The sequence below is a fragment of the Podarcis muralis genome, chromosome 6, assembly GCF_964188315.1.
Source record: "Podarcis muralis chromosome 6, rPodMur119.hap1.1, whole genome shotgun sequence".
NCBI classification, from domain to species: domain Eukaryota; kingdom Metazoa; phylum Chordata; class Lepidosauria; order Squamata; family Lacertidae; genus Podarcis; species Podarcis muralis.
In genome coordinates this window covers 65,303,729-65,328,199 of record NC_135660.1, presented here as the reverse complement: position 1 = coordinate 65,328,199, position 24,471 = coordinate 65,303,729, and the positions used below count along the sequence as shown (strand labels likewise).

The 24,471-nt window shown below is 44.7% G+C and overlaps 1 protein-coding gene across 2 annotated transcripts in view; it reads right to left on the bottom strand.

Annotated features, from left to right (window-relative positions):
- RNLS (renalase, FAD dependent amine oxidase) overlaps nucleotides 1-24,471 on the bottom strand; it is a 100,130-nt gene that overhangs the window by 824 nt on the left and 74,835 nt on the right. For both annotated transcript variants that reach the window (XM_028729682.2, XM_028729683.2), the window contains exon 6: nucleotides 16,346-16,521. In XM_028729682.2, the coding sequence (XP_028585515.2) occupies nucleotides 16,346-16,521 (176 nt within the window). The remainder of the gene's footprint in view (nucleotides 1-16,345; nucleotides 16,522-24,471) is intronic.

Genomic DNA, 24,471 nt, shown 5'->3' with positions numbered 1-24,471 from the left:
TGTGCCTCACCTGCACCCACCAACATGGTTGCCAACTTGAATAAAATATTGGGGGGGGGGGGTAAGTCCCACCCTGCATATTCAATCAAAAGACATGGCATACTGTTTGAATGGGAATTCCCTTCAACTTTGGGGGAGAGTGGCCCCTTCAACTATTTTATGGGGTGGGGACGAAGGGACCTCAGCTCCTAGGAGTTGGCTTCTATGCCCACCAATTTCAGCATAGTCTGAAGCTGCATGATACAACACCCATGATTGCCAGAGTTAAGCAGGTCAGGGTGGAAAAAAGATTCTGGATGGGAGTCCCCCTGGGAAAATCAGTCAATGCTGCCTTGAGTTTCAGGTTGGAACAAAGGTGGGATATAAATGTAAATAAATGGATGCATGACTAGAGAGATAAATAAATAGATTTAAACTTGGAAAGATTGAATCCCCATGTCTTATATAGGTTACGACTCCAGTTAAGAGATTTCTTACGACAGCTAGTACTACAACACCATCCTCATTTAATATAGCTACCCACCAAAAATATCCCTTGTTTGACTTGTAACAAAACAATGTTAAAAAGACAAGATGTAGCAATTAAAAGCAACCACAACAATAAGAGGTAGCAAAAACCTCCTTACAACTGAGAGCGAATGAATCAAGTTAAGAGTCTGGATTTTAAGTACAATTTGCAAGTCTGGGTAAATAAAAAAAGGTTTTCAGCTGGCTCCAAAAAGATGATGATAAAGGCATCCAGGTAGGCGTCTCTGGACAGAGCATGCCTAAGCCTCTGCCCACAAGCCATGTTATCAGTGTGCAGGTTTGCATTATGGCTGTGAATACCCCTAATCTGATTCAGGGCCTCATTTGGCCCTTTTGAGTGGCCCTAATCTGTTCCTGACCTTGATCCAGGGCTCGAAATGGATTGGGGGCTTGCAGAGTTTTTAATTAGGGCTTAAAACCACAATTGAACATTGGGTGGGTAGGTGGGGGAGGGAGAAGGAGGCAGTGTGCATGTGTTTCCTTCTACTCCTTCCTCACCTCACCTCCTGACCGACTCTTTAAACAGCCACAGATTGATCTGGGAGACCTGGGGCTGCCTCAACCCACTCTGGCCAAATCCTGGGTCAACCAGAATCAGTTCAGGATTTGGGATTTAGCTGGAGCAATGGTTTGCAGATATTCAGCTTTGTTAAAATGAAAAACAAAACAAAAACACCTCTCAATTTGAAGAGAGCACAGAAGCAGTGGTCCAAATCCAGTACATTAAAACACAATGTATGTTGAGCCTATGATATTGCTAATGGTCAAGGAATTCTCTAAACAGTGAGAAACGGCATTACATTTCTCTGGGCAAAGTAAACACTGCATGCGTGGTCCCCCACCCCCCTTGACTTTGTTAGGAGAGGAGTGGAATAGATTCCTTTTAGCATCAATAGACCTGTTTACAGAAAGAGAGTACAATATAAATAAAAAGGAACATAGACTGTGATTACTGCTGATGCAAATGGAAATAGCTGTTTATATGTTTACAGATATGGAATTTGCCTGGGCTTTGTAAAAGGGACACATCCACAGATTAATGTCAACAGGGCAAAACAGCAACGACTGCTTATCGAAACCTCTGACTCAGATGAAAGAAGTGATACGGAAATACTTTATCTTGAATTAAAGCGATGCCTGCCATATGGCCGTATGGCTATAAAGATGAGCCACAGCTGAGTCAGCAAGCTAATGCCAGCCCCTTCTTCCTTCCTTTCTGTCCTCCTGCACTCTTAGCCTTCTCCTGCTTCCTGCCTTTTCCTGCACATCTTGCCTCATCCGCCCTGTTCATTCCCATCCCTTCTCCATTTGGCTATCACTTCTACCATATGCCTTTTCCTAGGCTACCTACTGCCTCCCTCTTTTGACCCCCATGTTTACCTTCTTGCCTACTCACCTGATCTTTCTGCATTTGTCCCCTCTTCCATAGCTCAGTGGTAAAGCATCTCCTTTATACAGAAGGTCCCAGGTTTAACCCCCAGCCTGACACCATGGAGAGCTCCTGCCAGGCAGTGTGGACAGCACTGAGCCATATGGAGGAAGGGTCTGCTTCAGTACAAGATATCTTCCTATGCTGCCTTGTTTCCATATATATAACTCATAGGGAAGTTCACCCAGCCTTGAGATGGCTGAATCCTTCTAACAACAAGCAGAATTTTTTATTATTATTATTATTCACTCCCGCAAGCCTATAAAGTCTGCTTTTAGAAATCCTGCATTGGTCATGTAGCAGTCTATATTACTAGACAATGCCTGTGCACTGGGCTGCTTGCTTCTGTAGGTTTGCATTCCTTCTTTGACAATTATTGTCCAAAAAAAGAAAAGAAAAAGGCATTGGTAATCCTTACAAATAGGCCTAGTTAATGTTAGACTTAATCAGTGGTATTTTTTTATATAGAAAAAGAGGTGCTGGAATTCACCATGAACACCTCCCTCGTTCTCTTAGAATGGCAATGGCACCCACCTGAGAGGTGCTGGAACTGACGTCCAGTGAGTTCTGACTGAACAAAAGCACTGAACTTAATAGTCTAAGAGCAGCCCTCACCCCCAATGTTAATGTGTATTACTCTACATCCTTCTCAAAATGTAGTTAGCTGCTTGCTCTACTGCATTTGGTGGCACACTTACATATTCTGCCAAGAGTGGCCATTTGACTTTTGCTCCGGCAGCACCAACAATTTTTAACCTTTAACCCTTTTCAACTCTGAACTGAATTTAGCTTGCAGATATAAGGCATATTTTATTTATTTCATGTGTTAAAATCCGTACCCAGTTTTCCACCAAATGGTGCTCAAGACGGCTAACAGCCACAATGTAAATACAATATGAGAAAGCATCAATAAAACACATTGTAAAAAAGAACTGAAGTAAGGAAGGCAAAACATTACTACAGTGGTACCCCGCAAGACGAATGCCTCGCAAGACGGAAAACCCGCAAGACGAAAGGGTTTTCTGTTTTGGAGGCGCTTCGCAAGACGAATTTCCCTATGGGCTTGCATCGCAAGACGAAAGCCCATAGGGAAATGCTGGCGGTCGGGAGCAAAGACTTTCGCCCACAGCCGGCCTTCAGAAGAGGACCTCTTCTGAAGGCCGGCGGGGGGCAAAAGTCTTTGCTCCCCCCCGCCTGCCTTCCCCCCGCCTGCCGGGGGCGATCTTAAAATGCTGGCGGGCGGGAGCGAAGCGTTCGCTGCCGACCCCCAGCATTTTAAAATCTCCAAGGGACAGCAGAGAAGTCTCTGTCCCGGGGAGGTTTTAAAATGCTGGGGGTCGGGAGCGAAGCGCTGCCGACCCCCAGCATTTTAAAATCTCCCCGTGTCCCGGGAAGGTTTTAAAATGCTGGGGGTCGGGAGCGAAGCGCTGCCGACCCCCAGCATTTTAAAATCTCCCCGTGTCCCAGGGAGGTTTTAAAATGCTGGGGGTCGGGAGCGAAGCGCTGCCGACCCCCTGCATTTTAAAATCTCCCCGTGTCCCGGGAAGGTTTTAAAATGCTGGGGGTCGGGAGCGAAGCGCTGCCGACCCCCAGCATTTTAAAATCTCCCCGTGTCCCGGGGAGGTTTTAAAATGCTGGGGGTCGGGAGCGAAGCGCTGCCGACCCCCTGCATTTTAAAATCTCCCCGTGTCCCGGGAAGGTTTTAAAATGCTGGGGGTCGGCAGCGCTTCGCTCCCGACCCCCAGCATTTTAAAATCTTCCCGGGACACGGGGAGATTTTAAAATGCTGGGGGTCGGCAGCTCTTCGCTCCCGACCCCCAGCATTTTAAAACGCTGTTCCGAAGGGGGGGGGTGGGGACACCTGCCCCAGCCGCCCCACTTCGGAAAGCTGTTCCGAAGCGGGGAGGGAGGGCGGGGACATCTGCCCCAGCCGCCCCACTTCGGAAAGCTGTTCCGAAGTGGGGAGGGGGGCGGGGACATCTGCCCCAGCCGCCCCACTTCGGAAAGCTGTTCCGAAGTGGGGAGGGGGGGCGGGGACATCTGCCCCAGCCGCCCCACTTCGGAAAGCTGTTCCGAAGCGGGGAGGGGGGGCGGGGACATCTGCCCCAGCCGCCCCACTTCGGAAAGCTGTTCCGAAGCGGGGAGGGGGGGCGGGGACATCTGCCCCAGCCGCCCCACTTCGGAAAGCTGTTCCGAAGCGGGGAGGGAGGGCGGGGACATCTGCCCCAGCCGCCCCACTTCGGAAAGCTGTTCCGAAGTGGGGAGGGGGGCGGGGACATCTGCCCCAGCCGCCCCACTTCGGAAAGCTGTTCCGAAGTGGGGAGGGGGGGCGGGGACATCTGCCCCAGCCGCCCCACTTCGGAAAGCTGTTCCGAAGCGGGGAGGGGGGGCGGGGACACCTGCCCCAGCCGCCCCACTTCGGAAAGCTGTTCCGAAGCGGGGAGGGGGGGCGGGGACACCTGCCCCAGCCGCCCCACTTCGGAAAGCTGTTCCGAAGCGGGGAGGGGGGGCGGGGACACCTGCCCCAGCCGCCCCACTTCGGAAAGCTGTTCCGAAGCGGGGAGGGGGGGCGGGGACATCTGCCCCAGCCGCCCCACTTCGGAAAGCTGTTCCGAAGCGGGGAGGGGGGGCGGGGACATCTGCCCCAGCCGCCCCACTTCGGAAAGCTGTTCCGAAGCGGGGAGGGGGGGCGGGGACATCTGCCCCAGCCGCCCCACTTCGGAAAGCTGTTCCGAAGCGGGGAGGGGGGGCGGGGACACCTGCCCCAGCCGCCCCACTTCGGAAAGCTGTTCCGAAGTGGGGAGGGGGGGCGGGGACACCTGCCCCAGCCGCCCCACTTCGGAAAGCTGTTCCGAAGCGGGGAGGGGGGGCGGGGACATCTGCCCCAGCCGCCCCACTTCGGAAAGCTGTTCCGAAGTGGGGAGGGGGGGCGGGGACACCTGCCCCAGCCGCCCCACTTCGGAAAGCTGTTCCGAAGTGGGGAGGGGGGGCGGGGACATCTGCCCCAGCCGCCCCACTTCGGAAAGCTGTTCCGAAGTGGGGAGGGGGGGCGGGGACACCTGCCCCAGCCGCCCCACTTCGGAAAGCTGTTCCGAAGCGGGGCGGGGGCGGGAACACCTTCTGAAGGCGGGCGGGGGGCGAAAGTCTTTGTCCCCCCTGCCTGCCTTCCCAGGGGCTTTTAAATCGCATCGGAGAGCGGAGAAGTCCTCCGCTGTCCTGGGGTTTTTTAAAATGCTGGGGGTGGGAAGAAAAGCCCTTGTCCCCCCCCCCCAGCCTTCAGAAGAGGTCCGGGGACAGACTGTCCCCGGACCTGGTCTGAAGGCGGTTTCCCTAGGAACGCCTTAATTGATTTTCAATGCATTCCTATGGGAAACCGTGCATCGCAAGACGAAAAAACCGCAAGACGAAGAGACTTGCGGAACGAATTAATTTCGTCTTGCGAGGCACCACTGTAAACAACTCTTAAAGCAAATTCAACATCAAGTCTTAAACCTCAGCATTCTTGTTTCGTATTCAAATTAACAACTAAAGACATTCACAGGAACATAATGCTCAGCCTGGCTGATGGAGACATTTCTCCTTAATCAGTTTTATTTTACTCATTTATTGCTTTATCTTATACATGTTTATTACCAAGCGTTGCAACACCAACTTTTGCAAAACTTTTATTTAGAAGGCAGTTGTTAACAAAGAGCATCAGCCTTTGTATCATAAAAATTGACAAGATGTGTGAACTGAAACATCCCAAGTGGCTTTTGCTGAAGTCTGCTGAAAATCTCAAGGGAATGAATAACGTGGGTGATGCTAATGGCTGCATGTGACGACAAAGCAATCAGCATGGCTGAAAAAGGTCCAATTTTATGCTCTTCCTGGTTAAGTTTTTCACTGCGATGGATGCCAATATTTATGAATGTTGCTGTCTAATATTTATTGAATCAGAGATACGCTTGTAATATTGACTGAAATGTACATCTTCTGGCAAGACTAAGAGAAGGGATTGTGCATCATGTTAACTGAGATCAATGAATAATTTAGAGTGGCCTGCATTTTCATTTTCCTTTATGCATGTAACATAAAGCCCAATACCCATCCTCACCACCGACAGAGCCATATAAAGCCAGGGCTTTACATTACAGTGGTGCCGCGCAAGACGAAATTAATCCGTTTCGCGAGTCTCTTCGTCTTGCGGTTTTTTCGTCTTGCAAAGCACGGCTATTAGCGGCTTAGCGGCTATTAGCGGCTTAGCAGCTTAGCGGCTATTAACGGCTTAGCGGCTATTAACAGCTTAGCGGCTTTAAGAAAAAGGAAACAAACTGGCAAGAACTCGCAAGACGTTTCGTCTTGCGAAGCAAGCCCATAGGGAAATTCGTCTTGCGGAACGACTCAAAAAACGGAAAACCCTTTTGTCTTGCGAGTTTTTCGTCTTGCGAGGCATTCGTCTTGTACATGCACTTCATGCCAAGTAGCATGCTTGGCTATTGACACCAATTGCGACATCCACTGGTGTGTGTGTGTGTGTGTGTGTGTGTGTGTGTGTGTGTGTGCTGAGTGTTGATGGAGTTTGGGAACAGACAGAACCCAGGCCCTTTTCTTTCCTCTGGAGAAAGGTGGGGTGTCAGGGCTCACCATGATATTTGACCGAGGGAACTTCCAAGCTGTCAACAATCTATGGGAAGGGCTGAAGTGCATACTGGGAAATTTAGCCTTGCATAGCTGAAGTGGGTTAAAGCACTCCGCCATCCTAGCACAAGAAATACACTTTTAAAAAAATAAACAGGCTTTTTGCAGTTAGGAAGGTGATGGGGGAAAAGCGTGGAATGAATGAATGATTAACCAGAAGTACGAATGCCCTGAAAGCATATCAGAATGCTCATTGTTGTATCCAGGCAGAGGCTGGGTACAATCCAACCTCCTTGTAAGCTTAGTGCCAGCAAATCAGGATGCTCAATAGACTGTCTGGAGGAGCCATGAAACTGAAAATACAGTGAGAGAAGGCTGAGCTTCTCTTACCTTGCTGCTCCATGAGCATAGTTTAAAAACCATCTAAGTATACAGTGCCTTGAACTTTCTAAATTTAACATTGGATTTTGTTTTTAGATACTTTTGTCCAATTTAATTCTTTTTTCCCCTTCCATTCTGGGGGTGGGGGGAGCAGCCCCTTGGAAATTCCCAACTGACCCATTACAGAGAACAAATAGCTGAGCCTGCAGGATGAGAGAAAGAAGGGGAAAGGAATTATTTAGTACAAGGAGGAAAAGGGGAAGATAGGGTGTGAAAACAAAGTGGAGCAGGGGCCAACAGGAAAGTGATGTGACCAAATTAAGCCATGGCCTAAGAAGAGCCTGCCAGGCCCATCTAATCCAACATCCTGTTATCAGGGGCCAGACACATTCCTATGGGAAAGAGGACTTTTGAATCTCTCTCTGTCTTTCTCTCCTCGCCTCCTGCACCAGCCTTCCCAGCACAGTCAATGGATATTCCCCCTACACATTCTACCACTGTGGTTAAGGATCTGCAGCCAAGAACCAACTGTGCAGTAAACCCAGCAAAGTTTCTCCTCCCCATGTGTATCAGCTCCCTTTAACATTTAGCATGCCCAGTGGCCTTTTTTTTGTTTAAAAGGCAGGGGGGTGGGGGGTGGGGAGAGGAAAGAACTGTCTCCAGCCATTGCAAGCCAGCTGTCATATGTGGGCTACTGAGCTTTCTTTAATAATGGAAGGGATGTGCTTTTAGTAAGCAGTTCGAGACTTGACAGCTCGTGGTGGCCTGTTTGTCCTGCCTGATTTCCACCTTTCGCAAACGAGCCCATATAAAAAAAGCAGGGCTCTCTGGAGAGCGCAGAGTACAGTAGATGAGTCATGCAGAGCACTACTGTGACATCTGCTACCACGGCTATCGTTATGGATCCGTAAGCCTGCCTGTTCAGGCTGACGGTGTATGTGTGTGGGAGGAGTTAATGGGAGAGAGGGAGAGAGAGAATTTCTCTTTCCCGAACTCTGTAACGCAGTGCCAGACTGCAGTTTTCAAAGCTGCAGCTGCTCAAGGGACATGCGAAGGGGCACGGCATCTATGGCAGTGCCTAGGAGCAATCTGTCTGCAGAGAACATACGTGCAGGAGGAATCCAGCCGCACGCTTCTGGGACCAGCTTTCGCAGCTCCACATTGTCACGGAAAGGAGGGCAGGGGCAGGGCATGCCCCAGTGCAATGGCAGTTGTATCCAGGAATGAATACAACAAGGGGAAGGAAGGAAAGGAAAAGAATGACCAAACTCAGTGGGGCCTTGTAGGCATCTAGTGCAACCCCTTCCTTGATACAAGAAACCCATAGCTAGATGATTTGACTAGACTCTGCTTAAAGACCTCCATCTCTCCCTTAGATAACTGGTTCGACTATAGCCTTGTTCTTACTAAGACGTTTCTCCAGCTGAAATCCACCCTCCTATATCAATTTAAGCCCAACAGTTTTATTCCTATCTTCTGGGGCAGCAGAGAACAAATCTTTGCTGTCTTCTGTGTGAGAATCTTTGGGTATCTGAGTGCTGTTGCAATCTGCCTCAGACTTCACCAGACCCAAATTGCTCATTTTTTTCAAGCTTTCCTCATAGGCTTTATTTTCCAGATTCTCAATCATCTTTGTCGCCTTTCTCTGAACCTGTTCTGGTTTGTCTATATCCTTCTTAAAGTGTGAAGGCAGAACTGTGCACAGTGCTTCCAGATGAGCTCTGAACTGTGTAGAATAAAGTGGTGCCTTTACTTCTTACATATTGGAAACCATGACTCTATTAACTGCAGGCTAAAACTGTATTAGCCTGTATTGATGCTGCATCACACAGCTGACTCATGTTCATGTTGTGCAGGCCTTTGATCCAGACATCACAGCCAGGTATTCCCCCCAAATCCTATACTTGTACAATTGATTTCCTTCCCTCTAACTGAAGAACTCTGCAATTTTCTCTGTTGAATTCGGTTTCTTTTTGTTTCAGACCAGTTTTCTATTCCTTTTCATTTTGCCAGAAATATTGACGAACAATGGGAAAACATCCAGAAATTTCAAACGCTATGAAAATTGTATTATATTTATCAGGACACCTAATGTCCATTAATACTTCCATTATTATGTGGCTTACATTATTAAGATTCACTTGCAATTATCACTCTTTTTAGAGACACTAATCAGTGCCATGCTTTACTCAAATCCTGTACTGTGATGTATGGTTGCTTCTGAAGACTTCTTGTGAACAATTAGTACTAAATGTGGCCACCAAACGGCAGGATGGACCACAGAGAATATACAGCCGTACCTTGGAATTCAAACAGAATCTGTTCCGGAAGTCCGTTTGGCTTCCAAAACCAAATCATGGCTTCTGATTGGCTGCAGGAAGCTCCTTTTGCTTTCTGTCTATGGTACAGAGCTTTTTAGGGGGAAGGGTCTGCTGCTTTTTTGATTTTGTTGTTGCTGTTTTTGTAACTGTATTTGGTTGTGATGTTGTTTAGCTGCCTTAGAGTGTCAGTGTTGTGAAATGTGAAACTAGATGAAATAGAATAGAGTGGCAACTGAAATGACAACAACTGGAGCAAAAGTCATCTGAACAACCAAACCCCATTTTAATACACAGTAGAAATGAACATTATTAATGTTTTTGGTGGTGGTGGTGGGGAATGGGACATAGATCTACGCTTGGTTCAGAGTAAAGGTTCTTTTAGGTAGATCAAAAGATGTACATCCCTCTGGCAGTGAAACCAAAGGATATACTGTAGAAGTGAAAGGCAGCAAAACAAATGAGAAGGTTTTAAAAAATAACAAACAACAGCTTGAGAAGAAGAATGCAACCCCCCCTTCAAATCTTCCCAGTAAAGTTTCCCACTTGACTCTTCCCTGGAATCTGTTGTTGTTTCGTTTGGGTTTGCTTCTTCCGGATCAAAGATTTGTTTAGAAGTGCAGCTGAACTACAAATGTCAAGTTTACTGCTCTACTTCCCTTGTGTTATTGTATGCCACTAGGTACAGGGCAGCACAAAGCACCAACCTTAGTAAGAAACCAATGGTACCGAGCAACAACAGCTCCGATCACTCATAAGAAAAATAATTGTCTACAAGATGTGCCTCAGGCTTGGAAAATCCAGCTCCTCTGCTGTTAAGAATTTAACTAGCACTCTAAGCCAGTTAAAACTAGGGAGCCTAGCTCACCTGTTCCTGGACTGTAATGGGGAGGAGAATGGACAAAGCAAAAGAGGGCCACCTGAAAGGGAGCAGGGCGCAACAGGAGTGAACAACAGGTGTGCAGAAGCAACTGGGCAAGACACAAGCCTCTGGACCTACAATTCTTGATTCAAACAATGGACAGAAGAGAACCCTATCCTATGGAAGGGAAGAGAGTTAAAAGAGGTCTTCTGTCCTTTGGCCACTTTGGATCTTCTTGTCAGTGTGTACATAGAATAATAGCATTGTAGAGTTGGATAAGATGCTGAGGGTAATCTAGTCAAACCCCCCTGTAATCCAGGAACTATGCAAGTATGCACACATATATACACACACAGGGAAGAAATGCCCATGTAGGATTATTATTAGCTGACAGTGCTATACTTCCAAATTCAAAATCCCCTTCCATAGGGTCGTTTTAGCTGTACGATACCTGTGGCAGAGATGCCCTTCTGATTCAGCAGGAGAGACCAAGCTAACGTGCCTCTTGACGCTTGGGAATGGGAGGCAGGTCTGCTTTTAAATGGCGCTACCTCTTTGCTTTAGGAATGTGGGCTCCTTTAACATATAATTTCAATGATACAGCAAATGCGCTGCTTATAAAAAAAGTATGAAATGGCCATATTGCTCAGGCTATCCCCCCCTCCCCCAAGTCCTACCACAATGCAACATGATGGCTGAAAAGACTTTCTGGCTCAGGAATCCTTGATTGCTGATGCTAATGTTGTCTTATCATAATTAAACCATGGGATAGAGCACGGCAGCTGTGCTACTAAGTAGTATCAATAGAAGTTAGGGAGGACTAATCCCACATCTTCCATGGATAATTGTAATGTCTGCATTTTAATCCTGGGATTGTATTTGGCCCATATGAAGGGCATAATGGCTGTACTGAATTAACAAAAAGAATAAATCCCGCTTGAAAGCCTCGGGGGGTTGGGGGGACCACGTCCACCCTTCATTTTCTCCTTTTGCTGCTGTGTCAATAGTTGATTGGAATGTTAAAGCAAAAATGGCTGTAAGGTAATTAGTGAGCACCACTGTATAGCACTTAAGCGTAGTCAGTTCTTGTAGGGAGCTTCCTTTCTGAGAATGCATTCTTCAATTACATTCACTTAATGCCATCTATGGGGACAGATCTATGGCTGACAAATAAGCTTCTTATGAATCAGCCACATCTAATATATAAGGATGTGTGAATTAATGGGGCAGGCAAAGACCTCTTTGTCATCGTCATTGTCATCATCATCATCATCATCATTACCACCACCACCACTGTTATTTATTAAATTTCTATACCACCTTTTACTTGAAGATCACAGGGTGGTTTACAATATAAAAACAGAAGAAATACATACCATAATAACAAACCAAAACAATAGAGTGGTACCTTGGTTCTCAAATGTAATCTGTTCCGGAAGTCCGTTCGACTTCCAAAACGTTCAGAAACCAAGCCGTGTTGGACGTTCGGCTTCTGAAAAACGTTCAAAAACCGGAACACTTACTTCCGGGTTTTCGGCATTCAGGAGCAGATTTGTTCGTCAACTAAGCCGTTTGAGAACCAGGGTTCCACTGTATCTCTCTCCCCCTCCCCAGATTAAAAGGTCACAGTTTAATTATCTTAAGGCCTGGGAGAGGAGGTATGGTTTTGCCTGGCACCTAAAGATATGCAAGACTCCCCGGGAGAGAATTTCACAAATGGGGAGTCACTGCAGAAAAGGCCCATTCTCATGTTGCGGTCCTTCAGGTACTGCAGTCCTGAGCTGTTTAAGGTTTTATAGGTCAAAACCAGCAGTCTGAAATGGGCCCAGAAACTAATTGGCAGTCTGTGCAGGTGGGCCAAGATTGGCATTATATGCTCAAAGCGTCATGCCTCAGAGAGCAACCTGGCTGCTAAATTCTGCACCAGCTAAAGTTTCTGAACTGTCATCAGAGGCTGCTCCACGTATAACACATTGCTGTAATCTAACCTAGAAGTTACCAGAGCATACACAACAGCAGTTAGACTGTCCCTGTCCTGATATGGGTGCAGCTGGGCCACCAGCCAAACTAATGGAAGGAACTCCACGGCACTGAGGCCACGTGAACCTCAAGTGACAGCAAAGTACCCCCGAGCTATGTACCTGCTCCTTCAGAAGAAGTGTAACCTCATCAACAGCAGACAACCTCCCAGCCATTCAGTCTAGGGAACCACTCACTAACAATGCCTCATTCTTATATGTATTGAGCTTCAGTTTATTGGCTCTCATGCAGTCCATTACCAAAGCAAGAAAATGGTCCAGCACATACACTGCCTCACCTGCAAATGTAAAGGAGAAGTGGAGCTATGTGCCACCATCATATTACTGACAACATTCTCCAAAACACTAGGTGATTTATGACTTCACATGCAGAGGACATTATCTGGCATGTGGGTCATTATGTGCATTATAAGGTTTGCATAAATGTTAAATGCAAAGATTCATTTCATGTCCCATTTACTTTGGCCCTGAGCCATATGCCTAGCCCTAAAGTACCATGCCCCACAACCCTATGCTTGGTTCTTGGCTAACCTGTAGTGGACACAGAAGGCCACCTCCATCGTTCTGCCCGGACACTGAGGTCCAGCGCCGAGGGCCTTCTGGCGGTTCCCTCATTGCGTGAAGCCAAGTTACTGGGAACCAGGCAGAGGGCCTTCTCGGTAGTGCCACCCGCCCTGTGGAACGCCCTCCCACCAGATGTCAAAGAGAAAAATAACTACCAAACTTTTAGAAGACATCTGAAGGCAGCCCTGTTTAGGGAAGCTTTTAATGTTTAATAAGTTATTGTATTTTAGTGTTTTGTTGGAAGCCGCCCAGAGTGGCTGGGGAAACCCAGCCAGATGGGCAGGGTATAAATAATAAACTATTATTATTATTGTTGTTATTATTATTATTATTATTATTATTATTATTATTATTATTATTATTAGTGGTGGCTAGAGAATATCTAGGTCCAAGGAAAGATCTGTTCAAAGCTCCCTTATTATTTTTGATGTAGACAGATGGTGCAATCCTGCTACATTTATAGTACTGAAATGTTGTTGTCTTTTGCATGCTCTTATGTTCCTTGTATGTTGCTGTTTTATTATTGCTGTTGGTGTGAAATTATTCTTACAATTGTTGATTATGTGATGTGTTGTTGTTCTTGTTGTTGTGGACAACACAACATCTTTTTTGTGTGGAAAGGCGGTGTACAAATAAAGTGATGACGCTGATGATGTTTGTCAGGGAAGCTCACTCCTAGGGTAAGGGTGCATAGGATTGAAACTTTAGATGCCTACCTAAAAGTTGAAATGTGGCAAACAGATAATTGCAAATACATTTACGAGACACACACTTGCCAAGCACTGGCTGCCTCATGTTTTTGCCCCATGGTAGCCCTAAGATCCATGAATCGTGTTCAGAGTTGTGCATCTCTCTTCCTCTCTCTGGGCTCCAGGAATTAAATACCATGTCCCTAATTTCAACCAGCTATTACAGTGCAGGCATTGTGGGCATTACAGTAGCACGAGTGATGAATTATAATAACCACAATAAACCTAATTAACAACCTGGTGTTTTTATCTTTGTAATTAAATCTAGCTGCCATAATGATAACCACTCTGGAAATCCTGCTGCTGCTGCTATTATATTATGATCAAAACAGATTACCTTATGGTAGTATTTTTAACCTCTGGTCCTCAGACGGCCTCTTGCTGGTTCAGAGGCTGCTTCCTGCCACTCTGGAGCAAGAGTGGCATTTGAGCCTTCTGCTGCTGAGGCAGAAGCTCAATTGCCCCTTCCTTCGACAGAAAGGGAGTCCCAGAGCCAGATCACTCTGCAGCTAGATGAAAGTGGGGAGATGAGCGAGTGATAAAACTCAACTTTCAAGGCAGGCTATGCTCACCTCCTAAGAGGCTATTGCACATGTGTCATGGTTGCAACATTTAAGAACAAGGGATAACCCACGCTACAAGATGAGTATGAATCATGTGCATCAGCCAAAAACCGTGGCTTCAAATTTACTTTTCTTCTTTTAATTTCAAAAACACAGGCTCCAGTGCCATGGCAGAAATGGAAAGGTGACTGACTATTCAGCGGCTAAGTTTATATGGCCCCTTTCTACCAATGCATACAAGACGATTGGCGATTTAAAATAATGGCTTATAAGGCACAGTACAAAATGAAAACAAAGCAGAGAAATAAGAAAACAAGCAAATGGAGTTATCAAAGATACTCACTGTTTCCAGGGGAATTTATTTTTCATGTTCATCATAGTTTTGATTTTTAAAGCTTAGCAGCCTAAGGCCAGGGTGTGTAAAGGACCACCACTTTCAACATGAACTTATCTTCAGAGTCCCTTCAGTCTTCTGGGGGCAGGGAGGTGCTTGCAAGCAAGGGGGTCCTTTTAGAGGTGGTGGCAAATTATGGAATCCTGTCCCTAGATATGCTTTCTGGGATCTTTCCTTAGTTATATGTTGGGTGCCAGGCAAAGATTATACTGTTCTTTCATGCTTTTAATGTATCTAAGATCCTCTCATTGTCTTTTTTTTTTTTTTTTTGTCTTTTTAAGCTGCTGTTTAATTTGCTGGCCTTGATGTTTTTATCTTGCAGTTTGATTGTAGTTTACTTTGCTGTTTGGTATTGTTTATTCTTCTACTGGTTACTTGAGGTATTGACTTTAAAAAATGGACTTTTTATAAAACAAACAAACAAAATAGTTTCTTATCTTAATTCAGGGGCAGTGTGATGAACATACCTAATAGCAAACAGCGTACTGTAAGTGTTAACAGGTCTATCTCCATGTCTGGTCCTGTCCTGTAACATCTTGTGAAATTCATTGTGCGATATGACGTCCTCTGTCGAAAACCTTGGTTATGGGGCATCATGGAAGAACCATAACTAACAGCTAACTACACACCCACCCACCCCATTTTGAGCTGCACTAAGTGGTTAGGCTGCTAAATTTCATTTAAAAAGGAGAAAAAGAATTTTGAAAAGCCTGGCCTGAATTGGACACTTCAGATATGTGTCCATCTTTACTTTTACAGCTGGTAACTATTAGCATCTTCTGGTAATTATCTGCACACACATACAGTATACACACACATTACAGTTGCTTAATATATATATATATTCCATTCTCCTTCTACAAATGTTATGGCTCCATTTGTTTATGTGAAGGCATAGAAGAAGAGAAGGAGCTATGCCAAAAGAGAGACATATATAAAGAAAACAGCCATTTCAGCCACCAGAGCAAGGTGTCTCATATTTGACAGTCAGCTATATACTATTTCCCTTTATCATCTTTTGTCCAGAGATAGGAAAACAGCTAACCAGGATTGCATCAGAGGCACCATGTTTTTGTTCCCAGCATCTGGCTAGCTGGAGGCCCAGCCTGGGATGGGGGGCATGTATCTCCAGAAGGGACTCACACGGGGAACCAAGATAGCAATAGCTTCTCTGCTCCATTTCACACATTTGATAAGTAACTGTCCTGCAACGCTCAGTTGTCCTGTAGCAAGAACAAAGAACTAACAGGGTCAGAAAGAATAAAGCAGAATAAAGAATAGACTTCAGGCCCTCTGTGCGACCAGGTTTTCACACCACAGTGGTGCATGGATATAGGATCTCTCTGTGATACGCTTGACCACCATGATTGCTCCTGATGCCATTGCAGCACGGAATCACAGCCACACAGGGTGGTTTTCTTAAAAAGGTGGGTATGAACCTACCTTAGACTAGGTCAACCTCAGGGAATGCTTAGCCCAATTCTGCACATTTTCCAGTTGGTGGCAGGCATAATACCTAACTGGAGATGCCAATAATTCAACTAAACCCACACATACAGAACTCAAAATGCTGTAAATGGTGTTGGTAGGTGGTCTCCCTTCTGTCTGGATCTAGACCTGCTTAGCTTCAGTGAGGGCATCATGTGCCCTCATAACAAAGCCCTGGCTCTTTGTGCTCTACCACAGAGCTTTAGCAAGGGGCCACATCCTGATACACTAGAGCTATGTAGGTAGGTGGCTTGCATTCAGATGTCTCACAAAATGCTGAACAAACTACAGCGAGTCAGTGTTCAGAAGCCAGTGCCTTGCTTGAATAAAAATCATGTGCGCCTCTCACATTCCCGAACAAGCTATCATCGGACCTGGGCATTTTGCTATCATCCTTTATTATAGATTACCTGAGAATACCTCCACCTATGGCACTTGATGCTGGCTGGTTCAGGCAAACTAGGTACAACATCTTTCAGCTGTTGTAGGATCAACTGCTGAACCTTTTCCTTGTCTGACTCCAAGTGGCTAGTTCCAAAGGGAACAGTGGTGTGGACAACAACAGATGGAGCGACATCAGGTGATTCTGCAAGAGACACAAAGAAATATATATATTATTTGGCATCCAAATAATTGTGTTCAAGATTCAGCACTGTTTTGTACCTTAAACGCAGCTTCACTTGGAATCCAAAAGCAACTAATGGCATAGTAGCTCCCTAAGAGTTAATATGGTTAGCGCAAAGTAAGCATTATAACCTGTTTTCTCTCTGAACAACATTTAATTCAGGGATGGGGAACCTTTTTCAGCCTGAAGACTGCATTCCCTTCTGAGGGCCACATGCCAGAGGTAATAAATGTATTTTTTACTTTTGTACAATGGGCTAGTGTCTTCACATATCCACAAGCCCCTCTCAGTCATCTATCTGCGCAAGCAGGAGGCATTATTGGAGTTCAAGGACACAATATAAGCAGGCGAAAACACTAAAGTTCTGGCTTGGGAACAGGGGGTGTAGCTTAGAGAGAGAGTCTTGAGGACGATATAGAGAGGAATGTACCACCTAGTAACTAAAGTATATAAAAGCTAAAAGGTAAATGACCCCTGGATGGTTAAGTCCAGTCAAAGACGATTATGGGTTGTGGTGCTCATCTCGCTTTCAGGCCGAGGGAGCTGGCGTTTGTCCACAGACAGCTTTCCGGGTGGCCAGGATGACTAAACCACTTCTGGCACAACGGAACATCGTGACGTAAGCCAGAGCATACAGGAATGCCGTTTCCCTTCCCGCTGCAGCAGTACCTATTTATCTACTTGCACTAGTGTGCTTTCGAACTGCTAGGTTGGCAGGAGCTGGGACAGAGCAAGGGGAGCTCACCCTGTCGTGGGGATTCGAACCACTGACCTTCTGATTGGCAAGCCGAAGAGGCTCAGCACTAGGCACACAGTGTGCCGAGGATGCAGAACCTGTGGTCCTCCAGATGTTGCTGAACTCCATTTCCCATCAACCCCACCTAATATGATCAATAGTCAGTGATGAAGGAAGTTGTAGTCCAGCAATATGCAATATGTTGTAGTAGGTAAAGCGTTAGACTAGGACCAGTGCGTTCCAGGTTTAAATTCCTACTCAGCCACAAAGCTCATTGGGAAACACTTGTACTGGTCGTATTCTCTTCACTTAACCTATTTTCCAGAATTGGTGTGAGGCTAAAACAGGTTAGCGGACAGCCATGTGCACCACACTGAGTTACTTGGAGAAATAATTGTAGTAAGACAATAAATCAAAGTGTGCTGCCACCAGTGAGACAGTGGTAGATCCTGCTGCCTGGTCCTGTCAGCTGCTTTCTCCCTTCCCTCACTATTCAGACCAACCATGTCCCTACTAACCACATTGGGTGAATGCATTAGCAGGATGAATTAGGGGTGTGTTACAGTGGAAAATTTAATGCCATGAATCTGATTGCAAGGTGGCAACCCTGAGATACTTCCAGGGGTAGAGGCAGTTCTTACTAGACCTCCTTCAAGTCTCTGCCTAGCTTCAGATATTCTTTCTTTCTTACATCTTTTGCAGGTCACACCTAAAATCCTCCCAAGCCACCTGAGGCTGCTTTGGGCCTAACTTTGTGCAATGTGTAAATGATTTATCTGCCAACACAAGCTCTTCTCAGCTCGTCCCCAAAGGGGTGCTGTGAGGGTTGTGTTGCCCAGGAGCAATGAACCACAGAGGAGATGGGAAGCTTCCTAGTAAAAGTAAAGGAAGAGAGGGATGCTGTGCTCACTCAGCAATAAGAAACGGCAACCGAGAAGCTGTTTTTTTGTTGGGATGGCAGCAGAGAACTGTGTGTGACTGAGGCTGAAACCCAAACTGCGATGGATTTAACACTGAGGTAACTGGAGCAAGATCATTCTTAAAATTAAGGGTTATTCTTAGAAGCTGACATTCTAAAACACGCGAAGCGAAATCGGATTCTGAAGGGCTATGTTTTTATGGGGGCGCAGGGGAATCACAGTTAAGTTCCATGAAAATGGTGGTGTGGTGAAATGCAGAAGCTGACCAAAACTAAAAGTGATACAATAGGAGTGCATCTTCCTGTATTTTGCATATTTGCTGCTCTTTCTACACTTTGCTCAGCATGTGCCTCATCTGATTTCAGGCACAGAACTCATTTATCACTCAGAAATGTCAAACATGCTTGTGTTTGGAGCCAAAATGTAAACAGGGCTCAAGCACTTGGTACAGCCCCAGTTCTGTTGCGTTTGACCACCAGGACAGTCTCAAAACAAATCTAAAAAATTTGTTACCGCTCAAAGGCTAGGGGAGGATTATTTATTGGGAACCAGAAGCTTGCTATGGTGAAGTATCACTGCCCACTCCGAAAAGATGGCCGATACCACATGGAAAATAAACAAATAGCAGTGGCGAGTCTAACTCAGAGAAACAAGATATCACAACAGTGAAGAAAGAGAGGGAGAGAAAGAGAGAGAGGCCAATAAGAAGAAAGTACCATATTTGTGATTTCAGCTATAGGAAAGATCTTGGTACCAATGGCCCTCCGGCTTATTGCCAACTACCATTCATTCACTCATTATTGCCAACTAAGGAATGAATCAGTAACATTCTAGGAACTGGACTAACACAACTAAATTTGGTTAGATGCTTCCAGAACAAGTTAGGCAGCAATCGTAACCCTACCTACCTGGGAATAAGCCCCACTTAACTCAATAGGACTTACTACTCAGTTAGGATTGCCAACTACATGCAAAGGCATTTGGGTCATATTGATGCTCCTGTTCATCCTTCTCTCCCACTGCGTCTTTTTTCATGACTCTCCTGTATATGTTTATAGGCATACATTTCCTGCTTTGTCTCCTGCTAATTTGATTCTTTCCCTTTTCTTGACTGAATTATCTGAGCGATTTCTTCTTCGTTCCCAGGGTGTACCTGCAATCCGATGGAGGAACGTTATGATTTGAGGTGTATGAGTTGATTGGTTTCTGCTGTAATTATTGATTGTTACTGTATGCTAATGTTTTATCGTTGACGGCTAGAGAACAGTGCTATGGGGAGACAGATAAATATTGCAAAAAAAGAAAAGAAAAAAGCCTGCTCTTCCTTTCCTCCTTTTTCTTCAGCAGTTACCATATTCACCCCATGGGCTGTGAGCAGTAGATGTCTTTGATGTTTTCCAGCCCTGCTGTATCCATGCTAGGCTGTTTCCCCACACCCCTCTTCTTGGTATAGTTAAAATGTAAGAGAATAAGGCATTCTTTTTTCCCTTTTGCTTTTAAAAAGAGTCCTTTCATCCCTTCTTCAGAAGGCAGAAAATAACCTAAGGAGAAAAACTGCAGTTGATCCCCCAATTTCTGATGCAAATTATTCAGAGTGTTAGAGATTTTGCAGAAGTCTTTCCCCTGTAACTATCAAACAAACAGCCCTTTCACTGCATTTATAGTCGTCTTCCTGCCAGGGGACCATCATACTACTTGCATTCTGCATAGAGGAAAGTTCTTGGGATAATGAAACCTCATGAAGATTTTGCACTGGACTGTTCTAAGTATTTTTGCTCGTCCCCCTGCCACCCGCTTCCCTCCCAGCCCATAGTGTCCTTATCTGTTTGCCTTTCTATCTAGTCAATTCCTTAAACTAGACAGGTTTCTCCGTTTGCACTCTGACTTGCAGGTGATTATTCCACATGAACCTTCCTGTGGATCTGTTTCAAGAGCTCCATTGCAGTTCTGATCCCAGTCCTACTACAGCTCACCTTTCAAATAATTGACAGCCTATGGGACCGATGCTGGTGGAAAGGCAAACAGAAATAAGCAAGTCAGAATTTGCTCAGGAAATAACACCAGAACATGCTGAGTCACTATATGGAAATATACATCAAGTAGCACTGTGCTGTGGCCCCTCGCTCCATACACAATGACACTGGGAAAAGTCAACTTCCAGCACATAAAAAAGGACTTCTCCAATCTGGCTGGCACAACTCCATAATAAAGCTGGGGAGGTGGAGCCTGTAGTGCCTGGGTGCTACTCTGTCCTCAAAGCTGCTGTCATCACAAATATTGGCAACAGAGTTTGAGGTTGTCCCTAAAACAATCACCTATTAGCTTGTATTGACTGCTGCTTGCATAGCCAACATGGGCAAGAAGACTGCAAGCCCTTTTGTGACAGTTTACTAATACTGTCACTTGATGCTAACCAGTTACAGATAGGTAGCCGTGTTGGTCTGCCATAGTCAAAACAAAAAAAAATTCCTTCCAGTAGCACCTTAAAGACCAACTAAGTTAGTTCTTGGCATGCACACGAAAGCTCATACCAAGAACTAACTTAGTTGGTCTTTAAGGTGCTACTGGAAGGAAATTTTTTTTTGTTTTGATGCTAACCAGAAATCCCTCTGGTCAGAAGTCCAGGGTGTATTTAGTAAGGTTGTAGCATTTGGTTAATTAATTGTTTCAGTTGGCATATTCATGTTTTGACTGGCTAGAAACTTGTCACCCGATGAATTGGGAGGCTATTTTAAAATAACTTACAAAAACCTGTCGGTATTAGCTGCTATCTTAGTAGAGAAATTCCCTCTTGAGCAAAGGATATGTTTTTTTCTACGTGGCTTCTGCTGTGACAAATGCCTGCATTGTCCAAAAACAAAAGAGGTTTTCTATTCTATGATTTGTTTTATTCACTCGTAAAACCATGCAGCTTTGATCAATCAACTAACCATTCAGCTAAAACTCATATAGTTAATCAGCTAGGGTTTATCATTTTTATTGTGTTGTATTTAGACTCATGAGCTGAAATAAAAAAAAAGCAAAGAGACAGGCCAAATAAATTTGAGGAAAGATACAACGCAAAAAACCAACAACTTGGTTTCCCAAAAGTTCTGATTCTAGGACTTTTGTAGCCACACTGACTGTTTTCAAACCATCCCATTAAAAAATTGTTTCAATGAATTGGCCCACATCTGATATTATGTAATGGGGGCTATGAATCTTAAGTTGGGGAAAATATATTAGCACTGTTGATGTCATACATCTTAAAATATTAATTGCTTTCCATTTTCATTTTATCAGCTGAAACACAGAAGGATTACAGCACATCAATGAAATCATTTAATCTAATCTCAGTTGAACAGTATTTTTGTTCTGTGCTAATTCACATTTAGAGGTGAACCCACCTAATTTACACTTTCTGAAACAATACATGAACCAAACAAAACATGCCCATTTCTTTAAAATTCACACTTCTCCAAATTTTCCAGTGTAGTTTTTGCCCCAGTGATGTGTACATAATAATGTAAATATTAGTGAAAATGATATAAAAATAGGTTACAGTGGTACCATGGTTGTCAAACTCCCTGGAACTCAGACGTTTTGGCTCCCAAACGTTCGAAACCCGGAAGTGACTTTTCCAGTCCAATGGGGCTTCCGGGGCTTCCAATTGGCTGCAGGAAGCATTTGGAAGTCAAACGCTTTGGAAGTCGAACGGACTTCCAGAACGATTCCGTTCGACTTCCAAGATACGACTGTATATTAGGGAATTTATATTATATTTGCTTTGCAAATATGGCAGCACTGAATAAAAATGTGTATATTATGAGAAATTTGCATTAAATGCTGAATTTTCATGAACACCTTTTTAAAAAATTGCAAACTGAACTGGAAATGTAGAGAACTGAAGACTGGAAAAATGGGGAACTGGGATAAACTGAAAGTGATAACATAGCTAACAAGTAGCTATGTTATTGCTACTTGTTTCTGATAAAAGAAGGACTTTGGGACGGACAGATATGGATATTGCATGCTTTCCCACATATTTTCAAGAAACAATTTTGTTCACATGTATTTTGCCTATGGGAAAATGGATTTTTTAAAAAAAATGAATTAAAGAAAAATAAGGAGTTTAAGATAACTACTGCCAGAAAGGGGTTGGGAGTATCGCGATAAAGAAAAGTTCATGTTAAAGAGGCATTAAATGTTTAAGAAGTTATAGTGATTTAACTTTTTAATCTTAATGATTAAAAGTGCTCGTGACATCTATGAGGTTTGAAGGAAAGAAGTATCAGTGAAAATGGTTCTACATTATTCTTAGCTAAACTACAAACCTGAGCTCAGTAATGTCTAAGCTATCTTAGCAGATTGTAAATCATGAAGAATTAAAGGTTTTGCTTGAGCAAATGTCTCTCTCAATACACTTCACAACGTGAGAACTCTTCCCGTGGAGACTGGAGAAGGTAGAAATTATACGTAGTCTATGAAAGTGGGAAACAATACAGCAATTCAGGAAGGTTTTAGAAAGTGGTGAGGTCCGAAAACAACAGTTTAAAGTCAAGCAGGCAGGGATGCCTTGTTTGTTCAACCAAGAAACTTCTTTTTGCAAAATTCGCTACTGTGTTTGCCAGCTACCTTTTCACTTACAGTATTTCTTATACATGTGAAATAAAGGTAAAGGGACCCCTGAGCATTAGGTCCAGTCGTGACCGACTCTTGGGTTGCGGCGCTCATCTCGCTTTATTGGCCGAGGGAGCCGGCGTACAGCTTCCAGGTCATGTGGCCAGCATGACTAAGCCGCTTCTGGCGAACCAGAGCAGCGCACGGAAACGCCGTTTACCTTCCCGCCGGAGCGATACCTATTTATCTACTTGCACTTTGACATGCTTCCGAACTGCTAGCTGGGCAGGAGCAGAGACCGAGCAATGGGAGCTCACCCCGTCGTGGGGATTTGAACCGCCGACCTTCTGATCAGCAAGTCCTAGGCTTGGTGGTTTAACCCACAGCGCCACCCGCGTCCCACACATGTGAAATAGGGAAGGAATAAGCCACTGACAGCCAATGCGGGATTTTCCAGGTGCTGTGGGACTCTTATTCCCATCAGCCCAAGTTAGCATTAGACAACGGTCAGGGATGATGCAGCTTCTGAAGGGCACCACATACCATACCCCCATGAATAAGTGGTCTCTGCTCTTCTTATTCATTTTTTAGACAACCGCACAGAAAGCCACAGAATTAGAATAATTCTGCCCTTGTTTTAAAATGCTGTTTTGACAAGTTATCAAGCAAGTTCTCACAGAAACTGACATTTCTTATAATAAAAAAGAAAGCTCTAAAATCTTTGATTTTTCTTTAATATAAAAAAACACAAACAAACTGTATTTGCCCAAGTATAATCGCATTCTGTGCAAATTGAATTGGTGATTGTTACCCAGTTCTGAACTTAAAAAAGGATTTGATGCCAAAAGTCCCTACCACAATCAACACTTTTGTTCACGGTCTCCACAGGGATACAGAGAACAGAATGTGCTGAGAAACTAAACCACATTTGCTTTTAGAAGTGGTAGTTCCTCCCGTTTGTGAATGAAGTGGTATTTCTAGGGCAAACTGAGGAAGCATGTGCTAGTTTCCATATGCATCTCTGCCCCGTGGTTCATAGTGTTTTATTTTATTGATGTGTGTGAGAGAGAGAAAAGGTGAACAGTATGACTATAAAAAACCTCTTTTTAAAAGAACCATAGGTATTTGTTGCAGGCCTGGTTGAGATCTTCAGTCTTCATGCCAACACATACAATGACCTAGAATCAGACCTTGGTCACTTTGTGAAAGGTCGATATAAAAATGTTGGGTGTAAACATGCAAATAAATCAATAATCTCCCTTTAAAGCCATCTGAACTCACGTGAGAGTTGGGAGGTTGCATGTAATGGATGTGCAATGTGCCTAACCCTTCTCCCTCCCCAAAACAGCCCTTCCCCCAACACCATAATTTATGTGATCCTGGGCAATTAGGTTTCTTAAGTCTCATCCTTATTCTCACCATATGAATGCTGTTGCCCAAGGGCAAAATGACCAAACCACATCCTCGGGCTTCCTTAAAAAAGATATTTCAGTTAGCCACTTGATTTTATGGTACAGCAGACATTTTATGGTATGGTGTACACATAGCATATGTTCAGGACTTGTAAGTGGTAAGAGACAACACTCTGACTTTTAGCGTAGATAGAATCCGCTGTGCCATGCATGTTTTGCCCTGAAATATTGCTAAAACAACGGC